Genomic DNA, 26,172 nt, shown 5'->3' with positions numbered 1-26,172 from the left:
CTATCATATTACTTTGCTACTAAACACTTTGCTGCAGATACTAAGTTTCCAGGTGTGGTTGAATTGACAACTCAGCTGCTAATACTTGAGAATATTCTTTGGCTCCCCTTGTGTCGAATCAATAAATTTGGGTTGAATACTTTACCCTCGAAAGCTGTTGCGATCCCCTATACTTGTGGGTTATCACACATGCGCCTGGAACTAACTGTCGCCTGAGTGCGCAGCATAGTGGCATCGGGCGCCCCATCATTTTATTTTTTCTCCTCCTACATGGGCCAGGCCCAGCCAGCTTTTTTATTATTTTTTTGACCGAATTTTGTTTTAAAAAAAAGCTACAACGTCCACAGCCGGGCCGAATTTTTAGCCCATGATCTTTTTTCAAATTTCATCTATGTACGTATATGTTTAGTCCCACATTGCCTAGCCTTTGACCCCTAAACTTCTTTTCCAACTGTAAATATGGACCCATAGAGCCTCCAAAAATCATCCGATTCGGGTTAAATCAATATTTTGGTTTGACTAGATTCATTAAAGAAAAATATTTTTCTCCTCTTCTGCAGGATTTTTGGAAGTTGTCTCCTCTCTCTGAAATCATATTTTCTCTATCTTATAAGGTATCTTTCTTGGTTTTTTTATACTTCCATAGTTTATTATTTCTAGACTAGTACGATAGAATAATTATATTATCAATTAGTCTATGTGTTTATACATTAGACCTAGATTTTTTTTAGTCGTAGCTATTTTTCTTCCGTAAAACAGTTTGGCCCTGATTTTTCAAATAGCCATAATTTTTCATTCATTTATCCAAATTAGATGAAACCAGTGCCTATAGTTTTGTCTTGTTTTCACCTATCCAGTGAACCTGTCATATCAACTTTTTGAAATTTTCAAATTTTGAAATTTGTTCAGATTCATATTCAAACTTCTTTTGATCATAACTTGAGTTTTATAACTCCAATTTAATTGATTCTTTTTGCAAATCGAAGCTCTTGACCTAAACTTTCTGATAAGGCTAAATTCACATAATTTTGGTACTGTTAGAAATTGTTTTATGTTGCAAGAGTTATTTTCTTGGTTTTGATGTTTTCCGAATTGTCTTCTTCGTTCTTCCTGATCTTTTGAGTGATTGCTTATGTGTGGTTACTATTGTTTGTTTACGATAGATTGACCGGAGTGTGACTAGTAGAACTATCATGAGTTATGAGTGCGAATCATCTTCATCAACAGTACAAGGCAAGTTCACACTTTGATCATATCCCTTTCATACCCAGTTTTTATGCATTAGTTTCACCCTCAAACATTGCATGAGTAGGATTGATAACATGTGGGTATTGGGAAGTAGTTGATGAGGTAGGAACCTATTGTCTTGCATTCAAACCCTGAGAGTTACTACATTATGCTTATTGTCATGCTATGCTCGTAGACGTGGATTGGGTTTGAGTGTGTCCATGACAGATGTGAGATTGTTAATTAATGGTTAACTTAAGGTGGCTACTTTAACACACATCTGGGTGGATTGGTTGGGGCACCCTGGAGCACCCAATGGTTTTGCCCAGGCACCTGGAGAACCCAGTGCTTGCCCAAGGGGATCCCGGAATACCCGTGTGATCACCCTATGGAATGCCACCTAGGCTCAAAGGGATCATAAGATTATTCATGCTAGAAACTTCTGTGTGCAGCCACAAGCTATTATGGGCTCTAGCATAGTGGAGTATGTTGCATGACCTCTTCCAGTGGTAGGCTAGCAGATGTAGGGGATGTAGGTTGGTACGGTCTACCCGGGGTTAGAGTTAATGCTTCTGAAAGACTGTGTCTCGGTCATCCGTTTCTCAAACACCATGTAGTGCGAGAAATCCAATGGAGGAGATCGAGTCTTGTGGGGAAAAGTGCGCAAACCTCTGCAGAGTTTACAAACTAATCATGATTAGTCGTGTCCCTGGTTATGGACTTCTTGAGTATCTGGTTCTTGAATTATCAAGTTGATCTCATCGCTTTACTTAATTAATTTGTTGGGTTATAATTATTACTTTGGGATTGAGTTGGAGGAACCTTCTCAATAATTTTCAACCAACTTTGTAGTTAAATAAAATATATTCCTTTGTTGTAGGGAAAAATTGGCTTTTCGCAAAATCTTGATAACCATAGAGATTTTCCACCAGCCAAATATGCATGTAGTGATAGCCATTATTCAGCATTGCTCTACAGTGTGAATTTGCCAGTACATTCAATGTACTGACCCTTTGTGGCTGTAATGTCTCATGTTGCAGGATTCTTACGACGAGTAAGTGATTTGTTAGGGTTACGATTTGTACACTCAACTTTGCCGTTGGTGTTGATGGGAATCCACAACCTTTGTTACTTCCGCTATATGGATTGAGGTAATAGTATTTACGTTACTTTATACATGTGATTTACCTCTGTTATATATCCTCGAGTACTATGTGTGTCAGCATACCGATCCAGGGATGACACTTAAGCACAGAGACTTGACCGTCTAAGGTCGGGTCGCTACAAGATGTTATCAGAGCACATGTTGACTGTAGGACGTGACCCCTAGAAACTAGCAAGCCCATAGGAAAAGATTTTTATCTACAACTTTCTTTTCAAAAGGATCTTTTACCTCTCTTCTCTTCTGAGCTTTATCAAATATTCCCTTTTAGTTAGACCATACCCCTTTCCCCTTTTGACCACACGAAGATTCGACTGATGAGACCACTCCAAGAAGTACAAGATACCGGACAATGAAGACCACTTCGGAATGAAGAGCATTTTACCGTGCATTATAACAATGGAAACTACAACCATTGAAGACTCCAAAGACTAGGATAATTTGAAGCCTCTGAAGAATTTCCAGAGTGGTATGACATTGGAAAGTTACCCGTATGGAATTAGTCGGACTATTGAAGCTGTCAATACCCGAGATCAAGGTGTGTCGGAGAAAGACCGGAACATGGAGCGTTAAAACTCAAATTTTTTGTCAAGAAAACCCAAAGGCAGGAGATATCAACTATCGAATGATAGCTCATGGCAAAGACATGGGCATAATCATGGCTATCCATGATGTTATCGCCCGCTCCTGCTATTGTCACTGAGCTGAGTTAAGCATGCATTTCTTCGGAAGGATTGGATGGTAGAAGGCCGATGGAGCATTTGTCAGCAAAATATGAAGTTTTAAACTTAGCTGGTGTAACACTAGGATCTGGAGTATTACATCAAGAAGTTTAAGATGGACCTGTAGGAAGTCGTATTTGACAAGGAAGGATTTCGTGAAGAACTCGGGACCGAGAAGCTGAAAGTAGCCAAGCTGGGGGAGCAAAACCTTGAGATACCGGAGATTCGTCAGTAACTAAAGGATAGTAGGACCAAGGTTCATGTCAAGGATGTTGAAACCTAGAAGTTTGGAATGCAACTCCAGAATATTAAAGGACGTCACGAGAAACTTTTGTCAACAGAGAGGATCTGGTAAAAGAACTTGAGAAGGACAAACACGATCGAAAGAAGCCATCAGAGACATGAACAAGACTTGAAGAGTTTGGCTACTTTTAAGATTTATTTGACCTTTAGAAAACTAAACCCCTATTATATACCTACGTTAGATGCGACGTTTGTGAGCTGTCATTTGTTTGATGTTTTTTCGACAGCCACAGACAAAATCTGTCTTTTCAAAACCATTGTTTGTATTGTGTGCACCCCTCTCCATCTCTCTCTCATCTCACCCCAAAACCCATGGACCCAATAGAGGATGAATGGAGATGAACTCATATTTTCTGGACCGATGACTCAATTGGAGATAGACCGATGGATTCAGAACATGGAATATCATATGAAGAATAACACTATAGCCGGAAAGGATATTTTCCAGCATGCTCTTAAGTGCTTTGAAAGAGGTGCTTCTACCTGGTGGAAGATGTATCAAACCATCAATGGATGGCAAGGAGTAACCACTTGGAAAGAATTTAAGTTGACTTTGCAAAAGTGTCGGCTTGTGTCCCAGAAGTTCAAGCCTTATGGAAATGATATGAAGAAACCTTGTGCATGCAAGCTCTGTGGAGAAATAGGGCACAACCATAAAGAACACAAAGATGAATGCCCTAATTGTGAAGAAAGTCACCCAGCTAAAGAATGCCCAACTAGGCATATTACTTGTTCCTTATGTGAAGGGACTGCCCACTACCCTGCTCAGTGTCACATTTCCCCCGTGGTTCAAAGAACCATACAACAGAAGAAAGAAGCAATGAAAGGAGCCCTCATGGAAATTTTAGAAGAACCAGTGATGAAGGAAGAGGTGAAGGACACACCCAAAGAAGACCCAATTAAACCATGCACTAAGTCATGCTATTCATGTGGAGAAGAAGGACATATCTCCCAGAATTGTCTGAATGGGGACCTAGTAGAATTCCCGGCAGAGGAAGTAGACTATGATCCACATGAAATAGAAGCCCTGATTGGAACGGAAAAATCCAGGAAGAGAAATAGATTGGATTCCAGGAAGGACCTGAGTCATATCACCTGTTTTAGGTGCAAGGAGTCAGGGCACTACTTCAGCAGTTGCCCAAAAAGGAAGCCGAGGACCCAAGGAGGCTTTGAAATCACAAGGAATCCTCGAGACTTGTTAGAAGTAATATGTTTCCGTTGTAATGAAGAAGGGCACTTTGCCAGAGATTGTCCCAAAGAGAATGAGGCTTGTGCTAAATAGTTGAGTTTTGAACAAAAGGAATATAGTAGTAATAGTGGGAACAATTCTTTTATATTGAATTGTTGAGTTAAGGCATGTAATGGAAATGCAGGAGATTGTAATAATTTGGAATCAATAAAGTTAGCCTCATGGGTACTGATTTGGAATGTTATGAGTTGTTACTCTATGGAGAAAGATTTTGACCATTTTCGGGGATATGAGAAATATGGTCTATGGAAGAATTTGTGCATTTTAAGGGTGGTAGTACCCTGTGAGGACACTTGAACCATGGAAAGGAGAATGATATGCCATGGAGTGGATTTCGGACAAAATAAGTATGAGTTTGTCTCGATATGTGGGGTATCCCAAGAGTATGAAGAGATGAAGTACTATTGGATATAGAGGAGGTAGAATGTTGGTAATGTGGATCAATTGTAACCCCATGACAAGTCTGAGTAATCACGTCTTAGCTAGGTACAAATAGAAGGAAGGGAGATAGTACAATTGGATGGATTTAAGGATGCTAGGAAGCTGGATGTTGGAATAATGATTAGTTTCCCCCCATGATGATTTCAAGGTTTGCAAGTGATAAGATGGGCCATAACTCACAGGGCCCAGGACCTGCCAAGAAGCAAGCACACTCTTGCTGAAGGAAAAACCCTGGAAGAAGTTACGATTTTATCGACAGACGATTTTATAGGAGTAACGCAAAACCTGAGAGTTGTGAAGGAACGATAGATGTTTGTTTGGCTTGCAGAATCAATGGATCATTTCGAATGCAATTCATGGACCAGAGAAATTTTGCAATGCTTGTGAGGATGACCGAGTGTTAGAATGCGAGATTCACTAAACCATATACAAGGTAATGATTTGGGTGCGAGATGGATTGATCACCATACCGACTTACTCTTATTATTCGCTTTGCTATATGGGATGGTAAATCTGAGTGACTTACCTATAGTAGAGAGACGACGATCAAAACCTTGTTTAAACCCTAGAATGGTATGACAATTTTTCCCCTTGTACAAGGCATCTGTTGCCAATCGTAGGATATACGGTGAGGTTCAACCCAGACCCATTTTCTGCAGGAGAAACCATAAATTGTTGACCACCATGAGATATCGATAGATGTTTAGTATTGGCGCCAGACCCGTCAGCTAAGAAGACCCAGTCATGGTATAACCTTGCCAAGATGAAAGGACGACCCAATGAATCGGGGAAAAGGTTATGCCACTATCGGAAGAGCCCAGAGAAAGAATTATCCTGAAGATCTGAGAAGACCGACACTGCCAACAATAAGGATGGAGTATATGAGTTTTGTTGGAACCGTAACCATGCTTCTAAGGGTGGTAGCACCCCAGACCCCCTGTGACGATCGATGGATTTTGAGAAAGCCCCGAACCTAACCTATTTCTTTCTAGCCTCTCCGAATCTCGAGGACGAGATTCATTTTAAGGGTGGTAGGTTTGTAACATCCCAAAATTCTAAATTTTGGAATGTTATATTAAACAAATAGATTTGATTGATTGTTAGATTGTGGCGTGGTTGCTTGTGTGAAATTGAGTGAAATTCGAAACTTTTTGAAAGTTAAATGAGATGGAATAAAATGACTTTCCCAAAAATTTCACTTTGCTTTCTGATCTCCAAGAATTCAAATTTATTTCATCACAAAACCCTAGAGAGAAGATGACATGACTTCTTCCATTTAAATAAATGAAAAAGGTTGTTGAAAAGATTTGAATTTTATTTGGAAATATTTCAAATTCAGGAACTTTAAGCAACTCAATGATTTTCATGAGAGAAGATAAAATGACTTCTTCAAAACATATGAAATATGAGTTGGGAGTTTAAAAGGATCAAATTTAAAGTCCTTTTGAAAATTATTTTCAATTTGGAGTTATTTGGATTTTATTCAAATTATTTTTCTCCAAAAATAGAATATATGGAAAATAGGGTAAAATGATTCCCTACAATAGAAAACTGGAGAGAAATAAATTTGAAATCATTTTGGTATTTTTAAAAGTTTTTATTGGATTTTATTAGAGCAGTAGTACTGTTTGATTTATTTGAATTTTTTTTGTATTTTATTTGACGTTAGTAAAATGTTCATCTTTTCAAAAATATTTTTTTGAAAATTTCGATATATAATATGCCTATATATAATTTTACTTTTACTTCCATTATTCTTTTTTCTCCTTTTCTGTTTCGAAAAAAACAAAAATTGCGTGTGCGCCTGGAACTAACTATCGCCTACGTGCGCAGCATGGGCGCCCCAACATTTTATTTTATTTTCTCTTCTACATGGGCCAGGCCCAGCCAGCCTTTTTTTGTTATTTTTTTGACCGAATTTTGTTTTAAAAAAATCTACAGCGCGCACGGCCGGCCGAATTTTTAGCCCATGATCTTTTTTCAAATTTCATCGACGTACGTATATGTTTAGTCCCACATTGCCTAGCCTTTGACCTCTAAACCTCTTTTCCACCTATAAATATAGATCCATATAGCCTTCAAAAATCATCCGGTTCGGTTAAATCAATATTTTGGTTTGACTAGATTCATTAAAGAAAAATATTTTTCTTCTCTTCTACGGGATTTCTGGAAGTTGTCTCCTCTCTCCGAAATCGCCTTTTCTCTATCTTATAAAGATATATATTTCTACATTTTTTCTTTTTATACTTTCATAGTTTATTATTTCTAGACTAATATGATAGAATAATTAGATTATCAATTAGTCTATGTATTTATACATTAGACCTAGATTTCTTTTTAGCCGTAGCTATTTTTTCCCTAAAACAGCTTGGCCCTGATTTTTCAAATAGCCATAATTTTTCACTCGTTTATCCAAATTAGATGAAACCAGCACCTATAGTTTTCTCTTGTTTTCACCTATCCTGTGAACCTGTCACATCAACTTTTTGAAATTTTCAAATTTCGAAATTTGTTTAGATTCATATTCAAACTTCTTTTGATCATAACGTGAGTTTTATAACTCCGATTTAATTGATTCTTTTTGCAAATTGAAGCTCTTGACCTAAAATTTTTGTAAGGCCAAATTCACATAATTTTGATACTGTTAGAAATTGTTTTATGTTGCAAGAGTTATTTGCTTGGTTTTGATGTTTTCTGAATTGTCTTCTTCGTTCTTCCCGATCTTTTGAGTGATTGCTTATGTGTGGTTATTATTGTATGTTTACGATAGATTGACTGGAGTGTGACGAGTAGAACTATCATGAGTTATGAGTGCGAATCATCTTCATCAACAGTACAAGGCAAGTTCACACTTTGATCATATCACTTGCATACCCAGTTTTTATGCATTAGTTTCACCCTCAAACATTGCATGAGTAGGATTGATAACATGTGGGTATTGGGAAGTAGTTGATGAGGTAGGAACCTATTGTCTTGCATTCAAACCTTGGGAGTTACTACGTTATGCTTATTGCCATGCTATGCTCGTAGACGTGGATTGGGTTTGAGTGTATCCATGACAGATGTGAGATTGTAAATTAATGGTTAACTTAAGGTGGCTACTTTAAGACACATCTGGGTGGATTGGTTGGGGCACCCTGGAGCACCCAGTGGTTTTGCCCAGGCACCTGGAGAACCCAGTGTTTGCCCAAGGGGATCCCGGAGTATCCGTGTGATCACCCTATGGAATGCCACCCAGACTCAAAGGGATCATAAGATTATTCATGCTAGAAACTTCCGTGTGCAGCCACAAGCTATTATGAGCTCTAGTATAGTGGAGTTAGTTGCATGACCTCTTCTAGTGATAGGCTAGCAGATGTAGGGGATGTAGGTTGGTACGGTCTACCCGGGGTTAGAGTTAATGCTTCTGAAAGACTGTGTTTCGGTCATCCGTTTCTCAAACACTATGTAGTGCGAGAAATCCAACGGAGGAGGTCGAGTCTTGTGGGGAAAAGTGCGCAAACCTCTGCAGAGTGTACAAACTAATCATGATTAGTCGTCTCCCCGGTTATGGACATCTTGAGTATCTGGTTCTTGAATTATCATGTTGATCTCATCACTTTACTTAATTAATTTGTTGGGTTATAACTATTACTTTGGGATTGAGTTGGAGAAACCTTCTCAATAATTTTCAACCAACTTTGTAGTTAAATAAAATATATTCCTTTGTTGTAGGGAAAAATTGGCTTTTCGCAAAAACATGATAACCATAGAGCTTTTCTACCAGCCAAATATGCATGTAGTGATAGCCATTAGTCAGCATTTCTCTACAGTGTGAATTTGCTAGTACATTCAATATACTGACCCTTTGTGGCTGCAACGTCTCATGTTGCAGGATTCTTACGACGAGTAAGTGATACGTTAGGGTTACGATTTCTACACTCAACTTTGTCGTTGGTGTTGATGGGAATCCACAACCTTTGTTACTTCCGCTATATGGATTGAGGTAATAGTATTTACGTTACTTTATACATGTGATTTACCTCTGTTATAAATCCTTGAGTACTGTGTGTGTTAGCATACCGATCCAAGGATGACACTTAAGCACAGAGACTTGACCGTCTGAGGTCGGGTCGCTACATTAGTAGTTAATGGTCAATAACATCATTCTAAGACTGATCGTGCTACCTAGTCCTTATTTTCGGTGCACTCTTCGATCAATGAGTTAGGATTGTGTCAATCCCTCGCTCCCTTGATCATATCGTCTTGCCCTGAAAAGCAGGATTGATCTCGAGCTTAGTAACATATCGGTGGTTCGTGATTTTCTGAATATCTTCTCAGAAGTATTACTAGGTTGTCCCTTGACCGTTATGTTGAGTTCGTGATCAAGTTGGTTTTCTTATAAACCACCCTTTCTCCAAGGATCTGTGTTGGATACTCCTGAACTAGTTGGATAAGCTAAACAATAACTTGGAGAGTTGGAAGATAAAAGCTTTGTCTGACTTAGTACATTCCAAAAGGATATCCATGTGTTTGTGTGTGTCGAAGAAAGATGATATCTTCATCGATCGATCTTCGTGATCAGTTGTTGGATCTATTGTATGATGTAAACCTTGATTTGAGGATGGGCTATCGTCAAATCAAATCAGAACTAACGATGCATGTAATGTTGTCTTACTCGCGGTTGTCCCTCGAGCATACACCATTATATCTTTTGGGTCTGACCAATACTATCGCCTTGTTCACATAGTTGTGGAATTCCATCTTCATGGAAATCTTGATGACTTGTTGGTGATCCCATCAGCAGCATTTTATCTTCTCCATGATTCATGTTGAACATTAAGCTAGTGTTGGAAACTTGTGTAAGCATTTTCTTCGTGTCCCGTTCATGAAGATTATGCTTGGATGGAAGAAGTGACTTCCTCAAATTCATGTGCATTATATGCAAGTTGCCGCCGTGAATCCGAGAAAGATTGTTTTTGCTTCCTCTGGAATCATCCCAAGTTAGTCACGCATATGTGCGAAGTACTCTATGGTTTGGTAGGTTGGCCGCCTCCATTCCATATGTGTTTCCTAGCACACCAAGCCACTAATTGATTTGCTCAAGGAAAAGGAGTCTGTTGTGTTAATTCTAGATCATGCACAAGACTCCGGTATCCTCAAAGATGGCTCCCAACCAGAACTCGGTAGTGTTTTGCTGTAAGACTTCTATGTGGTCACGCTTGTTTTGAACAATGTGTTCACGTGTATCTTACAATCCAGCTCATGTTTGGAGCTTGCTATCATAGTTCATTTCTTCAGAATCTCGCAACATCTTCCTGTCGATTTGTGTTGCAAACTTTCTTTTCCAGACACCAACCACATCTAAATCTCAGGCAGATATGATGGTTGGAACTTTTCCAAGATCTATGATGTAGGCTCCGGCAAGGTTGATGTTCTGGATGACACACCTAGCCGAAAGATCTATTGTTGTGGTATATTGAATCGGCAATTTGACCATCTTCTCCATGAGGATTTCGTATGATCTATACTAAAAGTTGATCCTTATGGATGTTTGTGCTCCCGAAGTCTAACCTTTACTTGATGACCTTATTGATGATGCTTTTAAGCATGATTGTGGTGACTAGTACATCACGAAGAACATTAGAAGCGACGTGCTAAATGTCTCTCGGTCGATCATCCAGATTTCGTTTCCCTGGCCAGTCAAGGTGAAATCCGAGAAAGTGTTGTCTTCCTTTGCATCTGCATTCTCCCTCATTATTCATCATGGTAGTATGATGTGTTGACAGGATCCTTGGCACGGATGTTGGTAAAACCCCGATGAATATGGAAATGCTCAAGTTCTTGAAAGCATGCTCGGACACTAGGTTATACCCTTGGTATCAATTGGAATGTACCTTCCGTTTGCTGAGTTGTCCTGTAACTCTAGTTTCCTTCCAAACTGAGTATGCCATTCCTTCGGACTCCTTCAAATGATCGTTTGTGAATTGCCTTAGTCTGGTATGAAGAGGTTCAATGATCTCTGTATCAAAAGCAATTCTTTTTGCCACTTAAGGGAATAATTCTACAAGTCATCCTCCCTAAGGTGCCCCGTTATGGAATCATGGCAATTAACTCCTCGCTACTTTGAAACCATGCACCATCTTACTCAAGCGTGGAATTATTGCCTACCAAATTGAACCCTTGTCATCTGCTTTTTCCATTGCTCCAGATGTGTGTTTTGTGTCTCAACTCAAGAGATGTTATCATGTCTCATTCCATGAGTTGATCTTGAGTTGCTCGATCTTCGAGAAGAGCGATTCCTGTAGAGTTTCTTTCTGTCATCATCGTGTTGGACAAAGATCTCGAAAGCAAAGATGTCAAGATCAATATGGTGCAACGAATCAACATTTCCGAGAAGGGCAGTTGGATCATGAAGATTGTGTAGTTTTGTGTCCCCTAGTCTTCTTACCTTACGTCTTGAATCTCGGGACGAGATTCTTGTTTAGTGGGGGTGAGTTGTGACAACCCTAGATTCATGTTTGTAAATAGTGGCATTACATCCATGCATCATGTCTAATTTTATTTGAAATTTGAAATGGGGATTGATGAAACCCTAGCACCAAATCAAGCTAACTAGTTCAAGCTTGAAATATTTTCAATGAACCCAAAGTGCCCTTCAAAAATGTTCATTATTTATGAAAAAGGTGAAAACCCTAACCAGAGATGTTTCACATTTTTCTATGGCATTTATGGTCTCTGAATTAATCCAATAAGTATTTGCATTGGAGTTATAAATTCCTATACTTATATTTTTAGCTCCAATAATTCTGAATCATTTTGTGGGCCGCTGGAATAATCCATTTAGCTCCCACAATAATTTTCAGAAGCAGAAAAACTGGTTTGGTTTGAAAACCAAATTCAAAACAAACTTGCAAAATAGGAAACAAAACAAAATTAGAAAAACAGAGAAGAGAGAGAGCTCACCTGGCACAGCCCACCTGGCGGCCCAGCTGGTGGCCCAACCCACTGGCCGAAGTGGTCGTCTTCAACCTCTGCCAGTACGCAAAGGCGTGTCGACGCCTGCGCAACCGAGGCCTCCACCTCCTCCCTGCCTGGCCTCCGTGCGCTGCCCTCTCTCGCCTGGGAAACGGACAACACCACCCCCCTCGCCCACTCCCTTGCCTCTCTACTCTCTCCCGCTCGCTCCCTCGCTCTCCCCTCATTGCCGAAGCCGCCATGGCCACCCGCCGAGAACCACCGCGGACAGCCGCTCCCTCACTCCATCTCCCCGTCCCCGAGCTCTGTATCATCGCCATCTTCATCCTCGCCGAGCCAAGCATCGTCGGATGCCCTGCAACGCCGGCTCCATCATCTTTTTCTTCCACGGGCACCAAACGCCGTCGTCGTCGATTCGTCATCTCCGGTGCTCCCCCGAGCTTGTGGTGACTGCCGCTCAATCCTGTGTGAGCTCCTCCTTGTTTCCTCCCAACCCTACACCATTTGCTCACCGTTTCCATTGGATTCGTCAAGCCCGATACCTCGCCGCCGTCAGCCATGACGCCGCCGTGGCTAGAGCCCACCTGCACCGCGTATGAGCGCGTCACCACGACCACAACATCTGTAGGAGCCCATAGCACCCAGTCTTTCTTGCTCCCATGCACCACAGCGCCATTCCCGAGTCCATCCGAACTCCGGCCGCCGCCTGCCATCGTTGTAGTCATCATTTCGGGCCTCCTCTCGCCCAGCCTCATGCTCCGTTGGATGCGGCGCATGTCCAGCAGCCTGTAGGGCCATACCGCGAGTCGAACGGTCATCGGATGGTGAATCCTGAGCGCCTCCACCGCTCTGTTTGGTCGCCGGCGGCTAACTGCCTGTGCGTCTAACGTGGAACAGTCATTGGTGGATAATGACGCCCTAACTAACCCCCTAGAGTCACTGATAGTGGGCCCTAGTGCCTGTTAATTAGATTATTTAGGTTTAATTAAACCCTGTTAGCCACTATGTGACTGACATGTCGGCCCCAGTGTCAGGTTTGACATGGACCGACCCTGTTGACTTGCTGATGCCACACTATTGTCATGCTGACGCGGTAACCTATTTCTGGAATTTAACTAAATCTAAATGATTTATTTATTTTCAGAAATTTGCCTAATTTTCAAAAATTCATAGTAAATCAACTATAAATTGGATTGAAAAGATTTCTATATGAGAAAATAATCAAAAAGCCAATCTTTCCATCTGTACCATTATCATGCATGTTTGAACAACTAATACTCACTGAATTGTACAATTCCTTAAATGGCATTTTAAATGCTTTAAGTGAACCTTACATTTGAACCTTTGGTTCAAATGAGTTTCTTTCAAAATTTCTATTAGTTGCATTAGCTCAAATCACAGCATATTGCCATGTCATGACCATGCATCATATTGTGCATTGCATTGATTGTGTTCCTTCTCTGTTTGTCGGTGTTGTTCCCTCTCGGTAGTAGACAATTCCGACGTTGCGATCGATGACACTGATGAAGACACAATGCTATCATCGGGAGTGCCAGGCAAGCTAACCCCCTTTGAGCATTCCGATACAATCCCACTCGCTCGCTTCTGCTCTCTTTTACTGCATCAGGACAACAACGATTCAACTATTACATGTTGCGGTAGTTGGACCCATTCCTCTGCATGACCTATCTTACCACAGTAAATAGTTGAAACCCACTAGCATGAGTAGGAGTTGTTTGAGCCATGATGTGCCTACTCATTCATGTTTGCTTGTTATGCCTGGTATGCTTAGAGTTGTGTCAGGTCTGATCCATCTGGGATGGATTGGATGGTGATGAACATGTCCTACCGTTGAGAGCTAATTTGGTAAAGGTAGCAATGAGAGCCATGTAGTAGTACATGGTGGGTTGTCTCATTGAAACCGTCCTCAGGAACTGAGTTCTGTGTTTGTGATCCAAGGCAGTTACTACCACACATTGGGCTCCGGGCACTCCAAGCTCTCTCGATTATTCATTACCTTGATCTCTATCCAGGAGTTGCAACTAGTTTCTGGTGTTTGTAGGTTGTGTTAGTAGTCTACCAAGTGGCACCCGGCCAGGTGGGCTTGGGACAGACTAGGCATAGTGGCATGGTGTACCAAGTGGCACCCGAATGGAGGGCCTGGGAACCCTGCTCACATCGTTTGGGGCCGTAGTGGAAACCCCAGCCGGACTTCCTTGCGGATGGAACTCGAATAGGCGATAAATCTGGACTAGAGACTTGTGTGGTTAGTCAGGTCATGGCTGACACCCTCGCTGGGCTTCCGCTTGAAGGTTGTCGAGTACATGTCGTGTAAACGACGATAAATGGTGAGAGCGTGTGTGAAGAAGTACACCCTTGCAGGGTAATATGATTTATTCGAATAGTCGTGTCTGCGGATATGGACTACTTGGAACGCTTATATGGTTCATAGATAACTTGAAGTGGATACTCTAAAATGCGCAAGATAGGCGTGAGTGCTATGGATGGCCTCTCGTAGGGAGACAGGAGCGGATTCATAGTGGTGTATTGATATGGTGAATATGTGGACTCATGTGCGTCACCTCAAAAGAGTTACCAACAGTCGTAGTATAGGATAGCCATTGAGTCAAAGCTGGCTTGCTGCAGTTAAACTCCACCACCCCTTTGTTGATACTCATGCATATGTAGCTAGTTCTGATGTAAGTCTTGCTGGTACATTTGTACTAACGTTTTCTTAATTTATATTTTCCAGAGGAGACTTCAGTCTTGCTAGTAGTTCCGCGTGGACTTCGACGTTCAGCTTGTTACCTCAGCTATGATCTTGTACCCTTGTGAGGGTCTCGCGGGTCTTCTCAGCCTTTTTCATTTGTAGTTGTCTGTACTCAGACTTGTTATGCTTGCGTTGCTTGTATGCTCTGTATGTTGGGTCATGTGACCCGTGTTTGTAATAAATGCTATGTGGCTCTTCTAGGCCTTTATCTATATGAGATGAGTTATGTTGTGATGCCATGTTGTACAGCACATACTTGCATATTATGCGTACTTGTAACGTGTATTGCTATGTGTGGGATCCGACACCTGGTTGTTTATTCTTGGTACCCTCTCTTATGGGGAAATGTCTCCTAGTGCTTCCACTAAGCCATGGTGGCCTGCTACTGCTCCAGAACACATGGGATGATCGGCATGTGTCCTTCTTTGCTCATGTGTCTGTCCCTACAGGGAAATGTCACGCGGTGCTTACCGGAGTCCTGCTAGCTTGCTACAACCCGGTTTCACTCGCTGCTGACCGACACGTGCATTGTTGGGTCATGTATGTCTGTCCTTGTAAGTTTGTGCCACCTTGGGTTTACGACTAGTCATGTCGTCCCGAGTTCTCTGTCATATGGATGCTAGAGACACTATCATATACGTGAGCCAAAAGGCGCAAACGGTCCCGGGCCAGGTAAGGTGGCACTCGTGGGGATACCGTGCGTGAGGCTGCAAAGTGATATGATGTGTTACATGCTAGATCGCTGTGACTTAGGATTGGGGTCCTGACACTACCATGGCAGGGTGCCACTGGCAACAAGTGATTGTGGATGTTTCTGGTGGAGGGATATTTGCAAGGTAATAAAGAACTTCAGGGACTCTTCTTAGGCCTAGATTAATGAGGGGGATACTGCTCTTTTTTGGTCTGATCACTGGAAAATTGGTGAGGAGGTTACTACCATGCAGACCAGGTATCCTAGGCTGTTTTCCTATGTTAAGGACCCTTGGATCACTGTCAAAGAGGTTTTTGAGACTCAAGATACTTTTGGAAATTTTCATCTTCCATTGTCAGAACAAGCTTATGAGGACCTTAGCATTTTGCAGTCTCTGATGGAGAGTCATGGTAGAGTGGCAGGATTGAAGGATGTATGGTCTTGGCAAGGGTATACAAAGGAGTACAAACCCAAGATGTTGTACTCTCACACTTATCTATCTCAATCCTTTAGTCCCTTTCTCACTTGGATATGGAAATCTGCCTGCACCATGAAAATAGAAGTGTTTGCCTGGATGCTCATTATGGATAGACTAAACACTAAAGATGTGGTGGAAAGGAGGCATTGGTATATGGAAGATGGAGTGAATTGTGTGCTCTTCCCTCTGGATACCAGAGAGACAAGGGACCATCTATTCTTCAACTACAATTTCAGTGTGAGGGTGTGGAACTATCTTCAGATAGATTGGTCATATGGTGACTCAATGAATGAGCTGGTTATTCAGGCCAGGAGAAGTTTTGACAATCCTTTCTTCACTGAAGTGGTTTTCATTGCTTGCTGGAATATCTGGATTATTAGAAATGGCAGAGTGTTTAGGAATGAAAGGGCCAGGTTTAATAAATGGAGAAGTGCCTTCATTCATGACATCACCCTTATGCAGTACAGAATTAAGTCTGCAATCAAGGATGAACTCTTGAGATGGATATCTTTTCTGCCTCCTTGAGGTCTGATGACCCATAAGTATAGGCGATCAATTGTAGCTCTTTTCGATAAGTAAGAGTGTTGAACCCAACGAGGAGCAAAAGGAAATGACAAGTAGTTTCCAGTAAGGTGATGTCTGCAAGTGCTGAAATTGTAAGTAGCAGGGTAGTTTGATAGTAAGATAATTTGTAACGAGCAAGTAATAATAGTAGTAACAAAAGTGCAGCAAGGTAGCCCAATCCTTTTGAGGCAAAGGACGGGCCAAAACAGTCTCTTATAGTAGGCAAAGCATTCTTGAGGGTCCATGGGAATTTCATCTAGTCACTTTCATCATGTTGGTTCGATTCGTATTCGCTACTTTGATAATTTGATATGTGGGTGGACCGGTACTTAGGTGTTGTTCTTACTTGAACAAACATCCTACTTATGATTAACCCTCCCGCAAGCATCCACAGCTAGGAGAAAAATATTAAGAATAAATTCTAACCATAGCATTAAACTTTTGGATCAAGTCGGTCCCTTACGGAATAGCGCATAAACTGGGGTTTAATCTTCTGTCACTCTCGCAACACATCATCTAATTGCTACTCCACAATGCATTCCCTTAGGCCCAAATATGGTAAAGTGTCATGTAGTCGACGTTCACATGACACCACTAAGGGAATCACAACATACATACTATAAAAATATCGAATACATATCAAATTTACATGATTACTTGCAACTTGATTTCTTCCGTGACCTCAAGAACAAAGGTAACTACTCACAAATGATAAACATGCTCATGATCAGAGGGGTATTAAATAGCATATTGGATCTAAACATATAATCTTCCATCAAATAAACCATATAGTAATCAACTACAAGATGTAATCAACACTACTAGTCACCCACAAGTACCAATCTATAGTTCCGGTAACAAGATTGAACATAAGTGATGAACTAGGGTTTGAGAGGAGATGGTGTTGTTGAAGATGTTGATGGAGATTGCCCTCCCCAAGATGGGAGAGTTGTTGGTGATGATGATGACGATGATTTCCCCCTCCGAGTGGGAAGTTCCCCCGGCGGAATCGCTCCGCCGGAGGGCAAAAGTGCTCCTGCCCAAGTTCCGCCTTGAGGCTGTGGCGCTTCGTCCCAAAAGTCCGCTCCTCAATTTTTTCTAGGTCAAAATGACTTATATACCAAAATATGGGCACCAGAGGTGGGCCGAGGAGGCCACAACCCCCAGGGCGCGCTAGGGGGCCCTGGCGCACCCAGGTGGGTTGTGCCCACCTGATGGCCCCCTCTGGTAGTTATTTGCTCCAATAATTATTATATATTCCATAAAAAATCCTCGTGAAGTTTCAGCTCATTTGGAGTTGTGCAGAATAGGTAGTCTGACGTAGTTTTTCCAGGTCCAGATTTCCAGCTGCCAGAATTCTCCCCCTTGATGTGTACCTTGCATATTATGAGAGAAAATGCATTAGAATGACTCAAAAAGCATTATTATGCATAAAAACATTATAAATGACAGTAAAAAAACATAATGCAAAATGGACGTATCAAGGTCCTTTGTTGCTTTTATTCTCTTTTCTAGTTCCTTACTTTAGTCCCCCTGGTTACAACTTGTAATCCTTGTATTTGTACTTGTAATTCCTATTCTATTTGTACTTGTAATGCCCCACAGTTTCAAGCCAAAAAAATCTTATCATGACATTCTTTTTCTCGTGCCAATTTGTACAACTTTGAAGTTTTCTTCTATATCAACATGCCTAACCTGAAAGAAGAATTTTTTTATAAAGGGCGTTTTTATTGATTCAGAATGTAGCATCAAGAGGATAGAAAACACAATGAGTAACACTGGCCTATGCATAGCAAAGGTGCACACAGCCAACGTCAATGCACACACATAAAAAAAATACACCTCTTAATAGCAAAGTCATATAAGACCGAAGTTATGTTTAGGCGGAGAAAAAGGAAGAGAAAAATAGAGCAATGGTGATCCACGTCGAGCAACTACTGACCAAAACGAAGATGATGTGTACGTCCATGATCCGGACTTTGGACGGCCGCCTAGAGTAGTCTACAGAGCCAAGAACCAATGCCACTCGTGTGACGTAGATCAACTGTTGAAAGAGGTTGGCACTGCCAAAATCCCATATTGAGGACGCTTTGACGGTCCTAGTCCTTTGTCGCAAATGTACATCAATGATATAATGTGTGCATGGCCATTGGCCCCCAAACAATACACCATGAACTGACACTGCACCGCCATGGCTGCAACTTGCCTCCATAAGCTCCGTCATGGCCTGACCATCTGCACCTCCAGCCTCAACAACACTGTCGTGGCGCACCATCTCCACTATGATGTAACGCCGCCACAAAAGATCACCGATGCCTGCCATCACCTCCATGCCTCATCCACCCACATCTAGGCACCGGAGAGACAAAGAAGCTGCAGCAACGGTGCATACCACTGGTCCCATCAACCAAACCATCTCCAAAACGATGCCCTCAAGATAGTCACGACACAAGAGTGACATCATCGTCCGCTCCGAGGGTCCTAGGGGTTCCCCTAGAGAAATACAGTTTGAAAGAAGAGAACGACCGCATTGACGCCTTCAACAAGGCAACGATATGCCCAGAGACGCCGTCGTCAATGGCCCGGACCGCATCCGAGCCCAACTTTCGCTTGTCGTCTCACCTCCCAAACACATAGGTCGGCTGACCCATGTACCACCACCCATGCCATCATCCTCGCAGCAGAGAGGGCTCACACCAGGGCTGTCGGCCGCGGCGGTCGCGCCCATTAGATCCAGACTAGTTTGGTACTGGCCGTTGCAGGAACGCCAACATGCCAAGCAGAGCCGCTGGGGCGCGTCACAAGCCGAACGCTGAGGAGAGTCTGCATCAGGCCTGGCCGAGGGCCGGTGCTCGTCGGATCTGGACTTCCATATCGTAGGTGGTGTGCTGCCTGTGTCATGGAGAGGGGTCGATTGCCACCGGGACTAGCATGGATGTCGGGATCGGACCCCAACACACACACCTCAGCAGGGCATGTGATACCGCATCTTAGCGGAGGACTCCGGCGATGGGAACCGTCGCCGCAACAGCCGAGAACCACCGGGGAAAGGCGCCGCGCACCGTGAAAGCTACCCCACCACCGCCGTCCGCGGCACAGGCTTAGCCTGGCCGCTCCTCCAACAGCGGCGAGGGGTTAAGGAGGAGAGGGGAAGCTGCACGGTGCACCGGCTAGGTTTGGTCAGTTTCTCAACCAAAGAAGATAAATGGAGGCAATATTTAGTCGAGTGGCAATCCACCGTTGTGCCCCCCCCTCCTTTTCTCCCTCGCTCACGTCCTCCGTTTTGGACCGGTGCCAGAGTGCCTTGTAACTTAACTGTACCCTTCTATCAATGAAAGATACCCAAGCTTTGCATATTCATGAAAAAAAGCAAGTTGACAACAAGAATTTGCACGGAGATCCCATTTGCCAAAATTGCCATCCCTCTTGGACTCTGATTAGAGCGGCGAAGAGGATGATGGGTGAATAAAATCCAAACAGGCCGCAGCCAAGAGAGGGATGGAAAATTAGAGCGGTGAGGGTGGAGAAAGTGGAGCGCTGTTGGCCCTCGCGCGCGACATAGAGGAACAAGGGATGGAGGCGGAAGAGTCTCTCCCCTTCACCTCTTGCTCCTCGTATCTCTCCATCTCTCTCACATTGTGGGGGTGGCAAGGTGGCCGAGCCTGAGCAGCTAACAGGAGTGAGGAATGGAGGAGGCCCTGACCTCTCATGACGTCGTTAGATCACACATCAATGACGACGCATTACTACAGATTTGTTTCAAATGTAGTGGCACTTGAACTAGGGCTAGATGAGCACAGGAATCTACCGTAGGGCTAACTGTGTAGTACACACGTTACAAGAGATGGACTTATTTCATGGCGTAGATTAAATGAAATTGCAGGTGACAAGAGTTCTTGGCAGCTTCAGGTTGTATGGTTGAGCACGCGGCGGAGCTGGATCTTCTGGCTCTCCATCCGAGCTTCTAGAAGCTTTGCTTTCAGGCTGTGCCTCTGGACCAGCTCCATGCAGCCTCTGAAGCCACGGTTCATCGAGTCCGGCGACGGCGAGCTCCATGGTCCCATGCTCGGGGAGCTCTGTCCCATACCCCGATCTGCAGCTTCGCCAGCGTCATAATACATACGTCTGTTCAACGAGTTTATTAGATCCACCTCCACATCCACCTGGTGGATTTCATGGTTTTCCCGAGGGCAAGGCCTCGAGAACTTTGATATTGCCGACTGTTTCTTCTCGTGCTCCACAACTTTGATATTGCTCAGGTCATTCTGCCAGACCTCCTCCGAATTGCCTCCACTCGTCCAGGAAATTCTGTCACATACATTGTTGACTGAAGGTTCGCTTCCATTCCCGTTCCGTGAAAAGCTTGAACCCTGAAAGTCTTGGTGGCTTGTAGTCTCCCAGCTGCTCCCATCTTCTATTTCACTGTCTTGGCAAGGGCTTCTATTGGTTAGGTTCTCCAGGCATACATCAGCCATTTGGCCGCTAGCTTGTTGAATTTCTAATTCATCTAGTGAAGACCTCTGCACCTTGCATCGTCCGAGCTCTTGGCTCGGGCGGATCTCCTTGAATATGGCTAATATTTCCTCCAATGCTGCAGGCGGCTCATACTTGAATTGAACCTCCAGGTCCCTCACCAAGCTAATTTCCCTTATAATTTTCTCTGCTTCTCGTACTAGAATGCTGCTGTCTCCCTTGGCACAACCCAAAGAGGCGACAAAGGCCTCAACATCCTGTTGCAATTTGCTTAGCTCACCGTATTTGTCTTCCAGAGTGAGCCTTGCATCCACAAGTTTCATCTGCACCCGCTCTTCCCGCCACACCTCGGCCATCTGTAGCAACTTTCTGTCCTCATCCACCTCCTCCCGCAGTTTCACAAAGTCCTGCTCCAAGACTTCAATATCGGATTTTTGTTCCTCGACCTCCCTCACCAGTTTGTTGCACACCTCCTCGGTCATTTCCCGTGTCTTCCTCTCCTTGTCATACTCCTCCAACAGATTATTGGCTGCCAATTTGACCTCCTTCAACTCATCAACAAGCTTCAAGTTAATATTCTCTAGTTGCCTCCGGTTCTTCTTCTCATGGTCGAGGTCTGCCTTCATATCCTCAAGAATGGATTGGGCCTTCTTGTGTTCTCTCCTCCGCCAGGTTGCTTTCTCCTCCCTCAGTTTCTCCAACAAGCGGTCAAGCTGCTTCTTAGCTGAAACACGCTCAGCTTCTAGCTTGCCCACCCTATCTTGTGCACGCTGGAGCTCCATCTGGATTATATTAGCATGAGTTTGCCCTTGCTGTTTTTCAATGAGATCAAGTTGGTTGGCAATCACATAGGCACCATCCAATTCACCCCCCTTTACGCTCTCAGACTTCCAATTTGTTGCATTCTCCAAGCCGGTGATCGGCATCAAACCTGAGGCAAGATGAAGTTTAACCTACACAATTAAATCCACAAAATTAATTATACACCAGTTTAGGTGCCAGTGAGCAAGCCGCGAATGAGTCAAAGCCACAGGAGCTTAACGAAGTAATTTCTAGCATTACTTTGTGGAGCTCTCCGCTGTGTTGCTCCAAAACGGAATTGGGGCTTGAAGTCTCAACCTTCAGACCATGTTTGTGACCAAGATGATCCTTCCTGAGAAGCTGGACTTGCAGATGTCTCGGTATAAACTGCCATACAAGTAAATGTGACCAAGAAGTGAGTACAGGAGCAACGAATTGTCAAAGTCTAATGAGCAATCATCCTTCATTTTCATTCGGTCAGAGCAGCAAGATGTTATATGGCTAAATGAAAAAAGATCTAAGATTTATCATAACTTCTCAGTAAAGAAAACACATAGCATATGAAGACAACAGTTATATAAAGATGTGCCGATAAAACTCTAGCAGTTCCACTGCTTGGGATCAGCCAGACTTTTTCAGCAAAGAACAGTCTCAGTGCACCGCATAACACCCTCCGAATTAAATCAGCATGAGCCAACCCACTCATCAGATATTTCTGAACCCCAACAGACAAGGAAGAATGTGTTGCTCACTTAATCGACTGCAGCAACATGGTAGCTGAAAACTAGATATAGTTGGCAATTTACATAATTAACTAACTGGACCATGAGAAATTTTGTACTGCATTGTAAGAATTAGGCACTTCACTTTAAAATACAACATGAGTGGAGAAAATGGTAGAGGAAACTTGTCAGCCCAAACTTTCTCTTTGTCACAATCACAGAGTAGTACTTTACACTAAACCACCTGGTGAGGTGATAGCAACCACTAAGAGCATGGTTAATAGTATAGCCAACTGCTGGCTATACGATCTTGCCACGTCATCTATAGTCAAGCTTATAGCCAGCAAGTACAATAGTTGCATATGAATATGTACTATTTTATTGATACATTGCCCACTTCCCATTTTCACAAAGTGTTTAGGAGCGCGTGCTACAGCCGGCTGTTAATCGGTAGCCCGCTTCTCTTCTCTCTCCTCCATCTCACCAAAAATATAATATTTAAGAGTTAAATACACTGCGGGTGCCTTAACTTGTCCAGTGCGGTCAGTTTGGTGCCCAAAGTTGCAAAATACACAAAACTGGTGCAATAACTTGTCCTTATGGTGCAAATACGGTGCCTCATGGCTCCCCTCCCTCCCCGCTCCTCCTAGCCCCCCCACCCTCCAGCCCAGCCGCCGGCGAATCCCCGCCGTCTGCCCACCCAGCACCTCCCCTTGCCATGGCGGCCCCAAGTGCTGACCCTGTCGAGCCCCGGGCGACCCTCTCCGACGACCGCGTGTCCTCCGGCGACCGCTGGTACGATTCGGAGAGCGAGTCCTCGGCCCGCTCGTACAGCGACGTCGCACGCACACCGCCGGCTATGCCCGCGCCGCTCGCTCTCCTCGCTCCCACACGCGCCGTCGACCAGCCTCGACTGCCCGTTGCGAGCCGCATCGGCCCCCGCTCCGAGGTGCACCGTGCCCCTGGTGGCGTCCAGGTCGATGCCGACGGCTTCCAGCAGCCGCGGCGCCGGAACCGTCGCCGCCGTCGCCGCCAAGACGACGAGCCCAACACGACTCCATGCCAACGGCGCAGCCCATCCCCGGAAGAGGTCGCCGGACTCTGCTTCCGCTGCCTCGACCCTGGTCATCGTGTTCGGGACTGCACCAACGACATTCGCTGCCGCCGATGCCTGGAATCCGGCCACGACTCGCGCTCCTGCCACCCACAGCGCCGGAGAGCCGTCCGGGCCGACCCTGACCGCGCTCGCCCTGCTGCTCGAGCGCGGGCGCCCCAGGCCGCGCAGCCACCTCCGCCTCCTCCCGCCGCCTCGGCCGCTGCGCCCTTGCCGCGCGCGCCGGAGCCGGTGAGGATTATCATGTCGCATTCTGTGGAGATGGAGGAGGCCGAGGAGGTCCTGTCCCGTGCAATGGTAGCCTCCATCACCGGCAACAGGCCGACCGTGTCCGCTGCCGAGGTGGCTGATGTGCTCCTGACCTCCCTCGAGCTCGAAGACGGCGACTTCACGGTACACGCTCACCACCCCGAGGATTTCCTGATCCTGTTCAGCTCGCGCACGACCATGCGCCGCCTCAATGGAGACCATTTCATCCGCGCCCCGCGGTTCAGCCTCTCCGTCCGGCCGTGGAGCAAGCTGGCGCATGCGGGCTCTGGCCAGTTCGAGTATCGCGTCGAGCTTGAGCTTCGGGGCATCCCCGCTCAGGCCTGGCATCTATCGACTGCTGAGCACATCCTGGGGGAGAGCTGCTGGATCGAGCGGCTTCATCCCAACACGCGCTCCAGAGAGGACATGGCCACATTCCGGCTGGCAGGGCGCGCGCATGATCCGGCCAGCATCCGCCGCGCCGCTGTTCTTGAGATCGTGGAGCAGATTCCAGCAAGGGTACGTTCGGAAGCGCCTACCATCAGGACCCTCACCTACCCAATCTCCATCGCTCTTGGTCGGGCGGAGAGGATCGGAGCCCCTGCGCCTAGCAATCAGGGAAGCAATGGACCTGGCGCTGGTGACGGAGATGGCACCGGAGGCGGCGCCGGAGACGGCCACGACCATGCCTGAGGCAATGGTCCGGGCCGGGCGCGTCGACGCGGCCGCAAGCGCCGGCGTACGGAGGCGCCACCTGTCGGACGCGCGGACGGCATGACCGTAGACACCTTGGGCTGGCGCGCTAGGGGCCGCTCCGTGCACGCTGATGGCCTGTCCGTCGCGCATGCATGGCCGGTGCCGCCAACCGTCACTACGCCGCCGTCCGTACGGGTTGGGAGATGCTCCATGGGCCCATGGCCAGGTCAGCACGGTCGGGCGGATCAGCAGGGCCCCTCCAACCCATGTCAACGTGCCAGAAAAGGAAAAGGGAAAGGATGGCAAAGGCAGGCTTTGGCCGCGGGCCAGACCGGCCCTGCCGCAGCCGCTGATGGAGACGCCAGGAACGGGCAGGAGGGGACAGCGGGTGGCCCCCAGATCGATGCGTCCGCGCATCCCACCAACGCAGAACCCCGCCATGTGCCCAGCATGGCACTCCCATTGGCGGCAAGCACCCCAGAAGGATCGGGAGATTCAAACACCGCCCCATCCCCCGTGGAAGATTGCGTGGATCCCGCAACTAGCTCGCAGGATCCGAGGGACTGTCGGGACCTGCCCGATCTGCACGAGGTGCCAGACTCGCAGCCCGTGACGGCTAGTTGGTCGGGGCAAAGCGGCTGCTCGCCAGCTGCGCCACCTGACGTGGCCACGTCTGCCCCCGCGGACCGGTCCTGCGGGACCCACGAGTGCACTACTGGGAGCGCGGATGCATGCCCCGCCACGAGCGCGGTCCCCCCTGCAGAGGTAGCCAGCCCACCACCCCCGGTGATAATCATGCAAAGGCCCCAGGCCCAGCAGGCCCTGGCAAGGCCCAGCTCAGAAGTGGAAGCCCGCACGCCTGCCTCCAATGGCCGAGGCCCAATCACTCCCGCTGAGGGGCGCTTCGCTTCCCCGCCGATCACCATGAGACGATCACGGGCCCGTGCCCCCGTGTCACAATCCTTGACGCTGGGTGAATTCCTAGCGGCTGCAACCAAGCACATCGCCGCAGCCTTGCCGACGCCCAGGAGGAGGCGGCACAGGCCTCTGAACTTCGCCCCACGCCGCGGCCGCTCCGCGGCCAATTCATCCCCGACGGCGGCGCCCCCTACAGCCGAAAGACGCGCGCATGTCCAGATCTTGCGCACCCTGGGGATCATTGGGACGAACCAAAAGATTTCATCCGCCGAGATGCAAACCTATGAGGGCATGTTCGCAACACCCATCCCGCTCGCGGTGCTCAAGGCCATTGCTGCCTTGGTCGATCGAGAGATCCTGGAGGGTTTGACCAGCCTGCCGACCACACCGGCACGGGTCGAGGTTGCGTGTGAAACCTAGGAGTGGCGCACGGTTTCGCTCGTCGATCCAATATTCATGGATCACGGCCTCAGGATTGTAGTGTGGAATGTGCGTGGCCTTAACGCACGCGCTCGGCGCTTTGCCGCCCGCTCGCTGTTGGACACCACGGCTGCCTCCATTGTATGCCTACAGGAAACAAAGATGGAATTGCTCTGCTCGTCTGTTGTGCTCGACACCCTTGGCTCGGAATTTGA

The 26,172-nt window shown here is 45.7% G+C and overlaps 1 protein-coding gene across 1 annotated transcript; it reads right to left on the bottom strand.

Annotated features, from left to right (window-relative positions):
• Positions 1–20,244: 20,244 nt before the first annotated feature.
• Positions 20,245–22,225, bottom strand: LOC125523299 (cilia- and flagella-associated protein 157-like; the record flags this gene model as incomplete). The annotated part of the gene is given in 2 exon segments (XM_048688348.1): positions 20,245–21,990; positions 22,100–22,225. Coding segments are annotated over 2 exon segments (1,647 nt in total), but the record flags the coding sequence as incomplete, so codon positions are not given.
• Positions 22,226–26,172: the final 3,947 nt, after the last annotated feature.

The sequence above is a fragment of the Triticum urartu genome, chromosome 7 (genome assembly GCF_003073215.2).
Source record: "Triticum urartu cultivar G1812 chromosome 7, Tu2.1, whole genome shotgun sequence".
Taxonomy (NCBI): domain Eukaryota; kingdom Viridiplantae; phylum Streptophyta; class Magnoliopsida; order Poales; family Poaceae; genus Triticum; species Triticum urartu.
The sequence above is the reverse complement of the archived record's forward strand: the minus strand, read 5'-3'. Positions and strand labels throughout refer to the sequence as shown.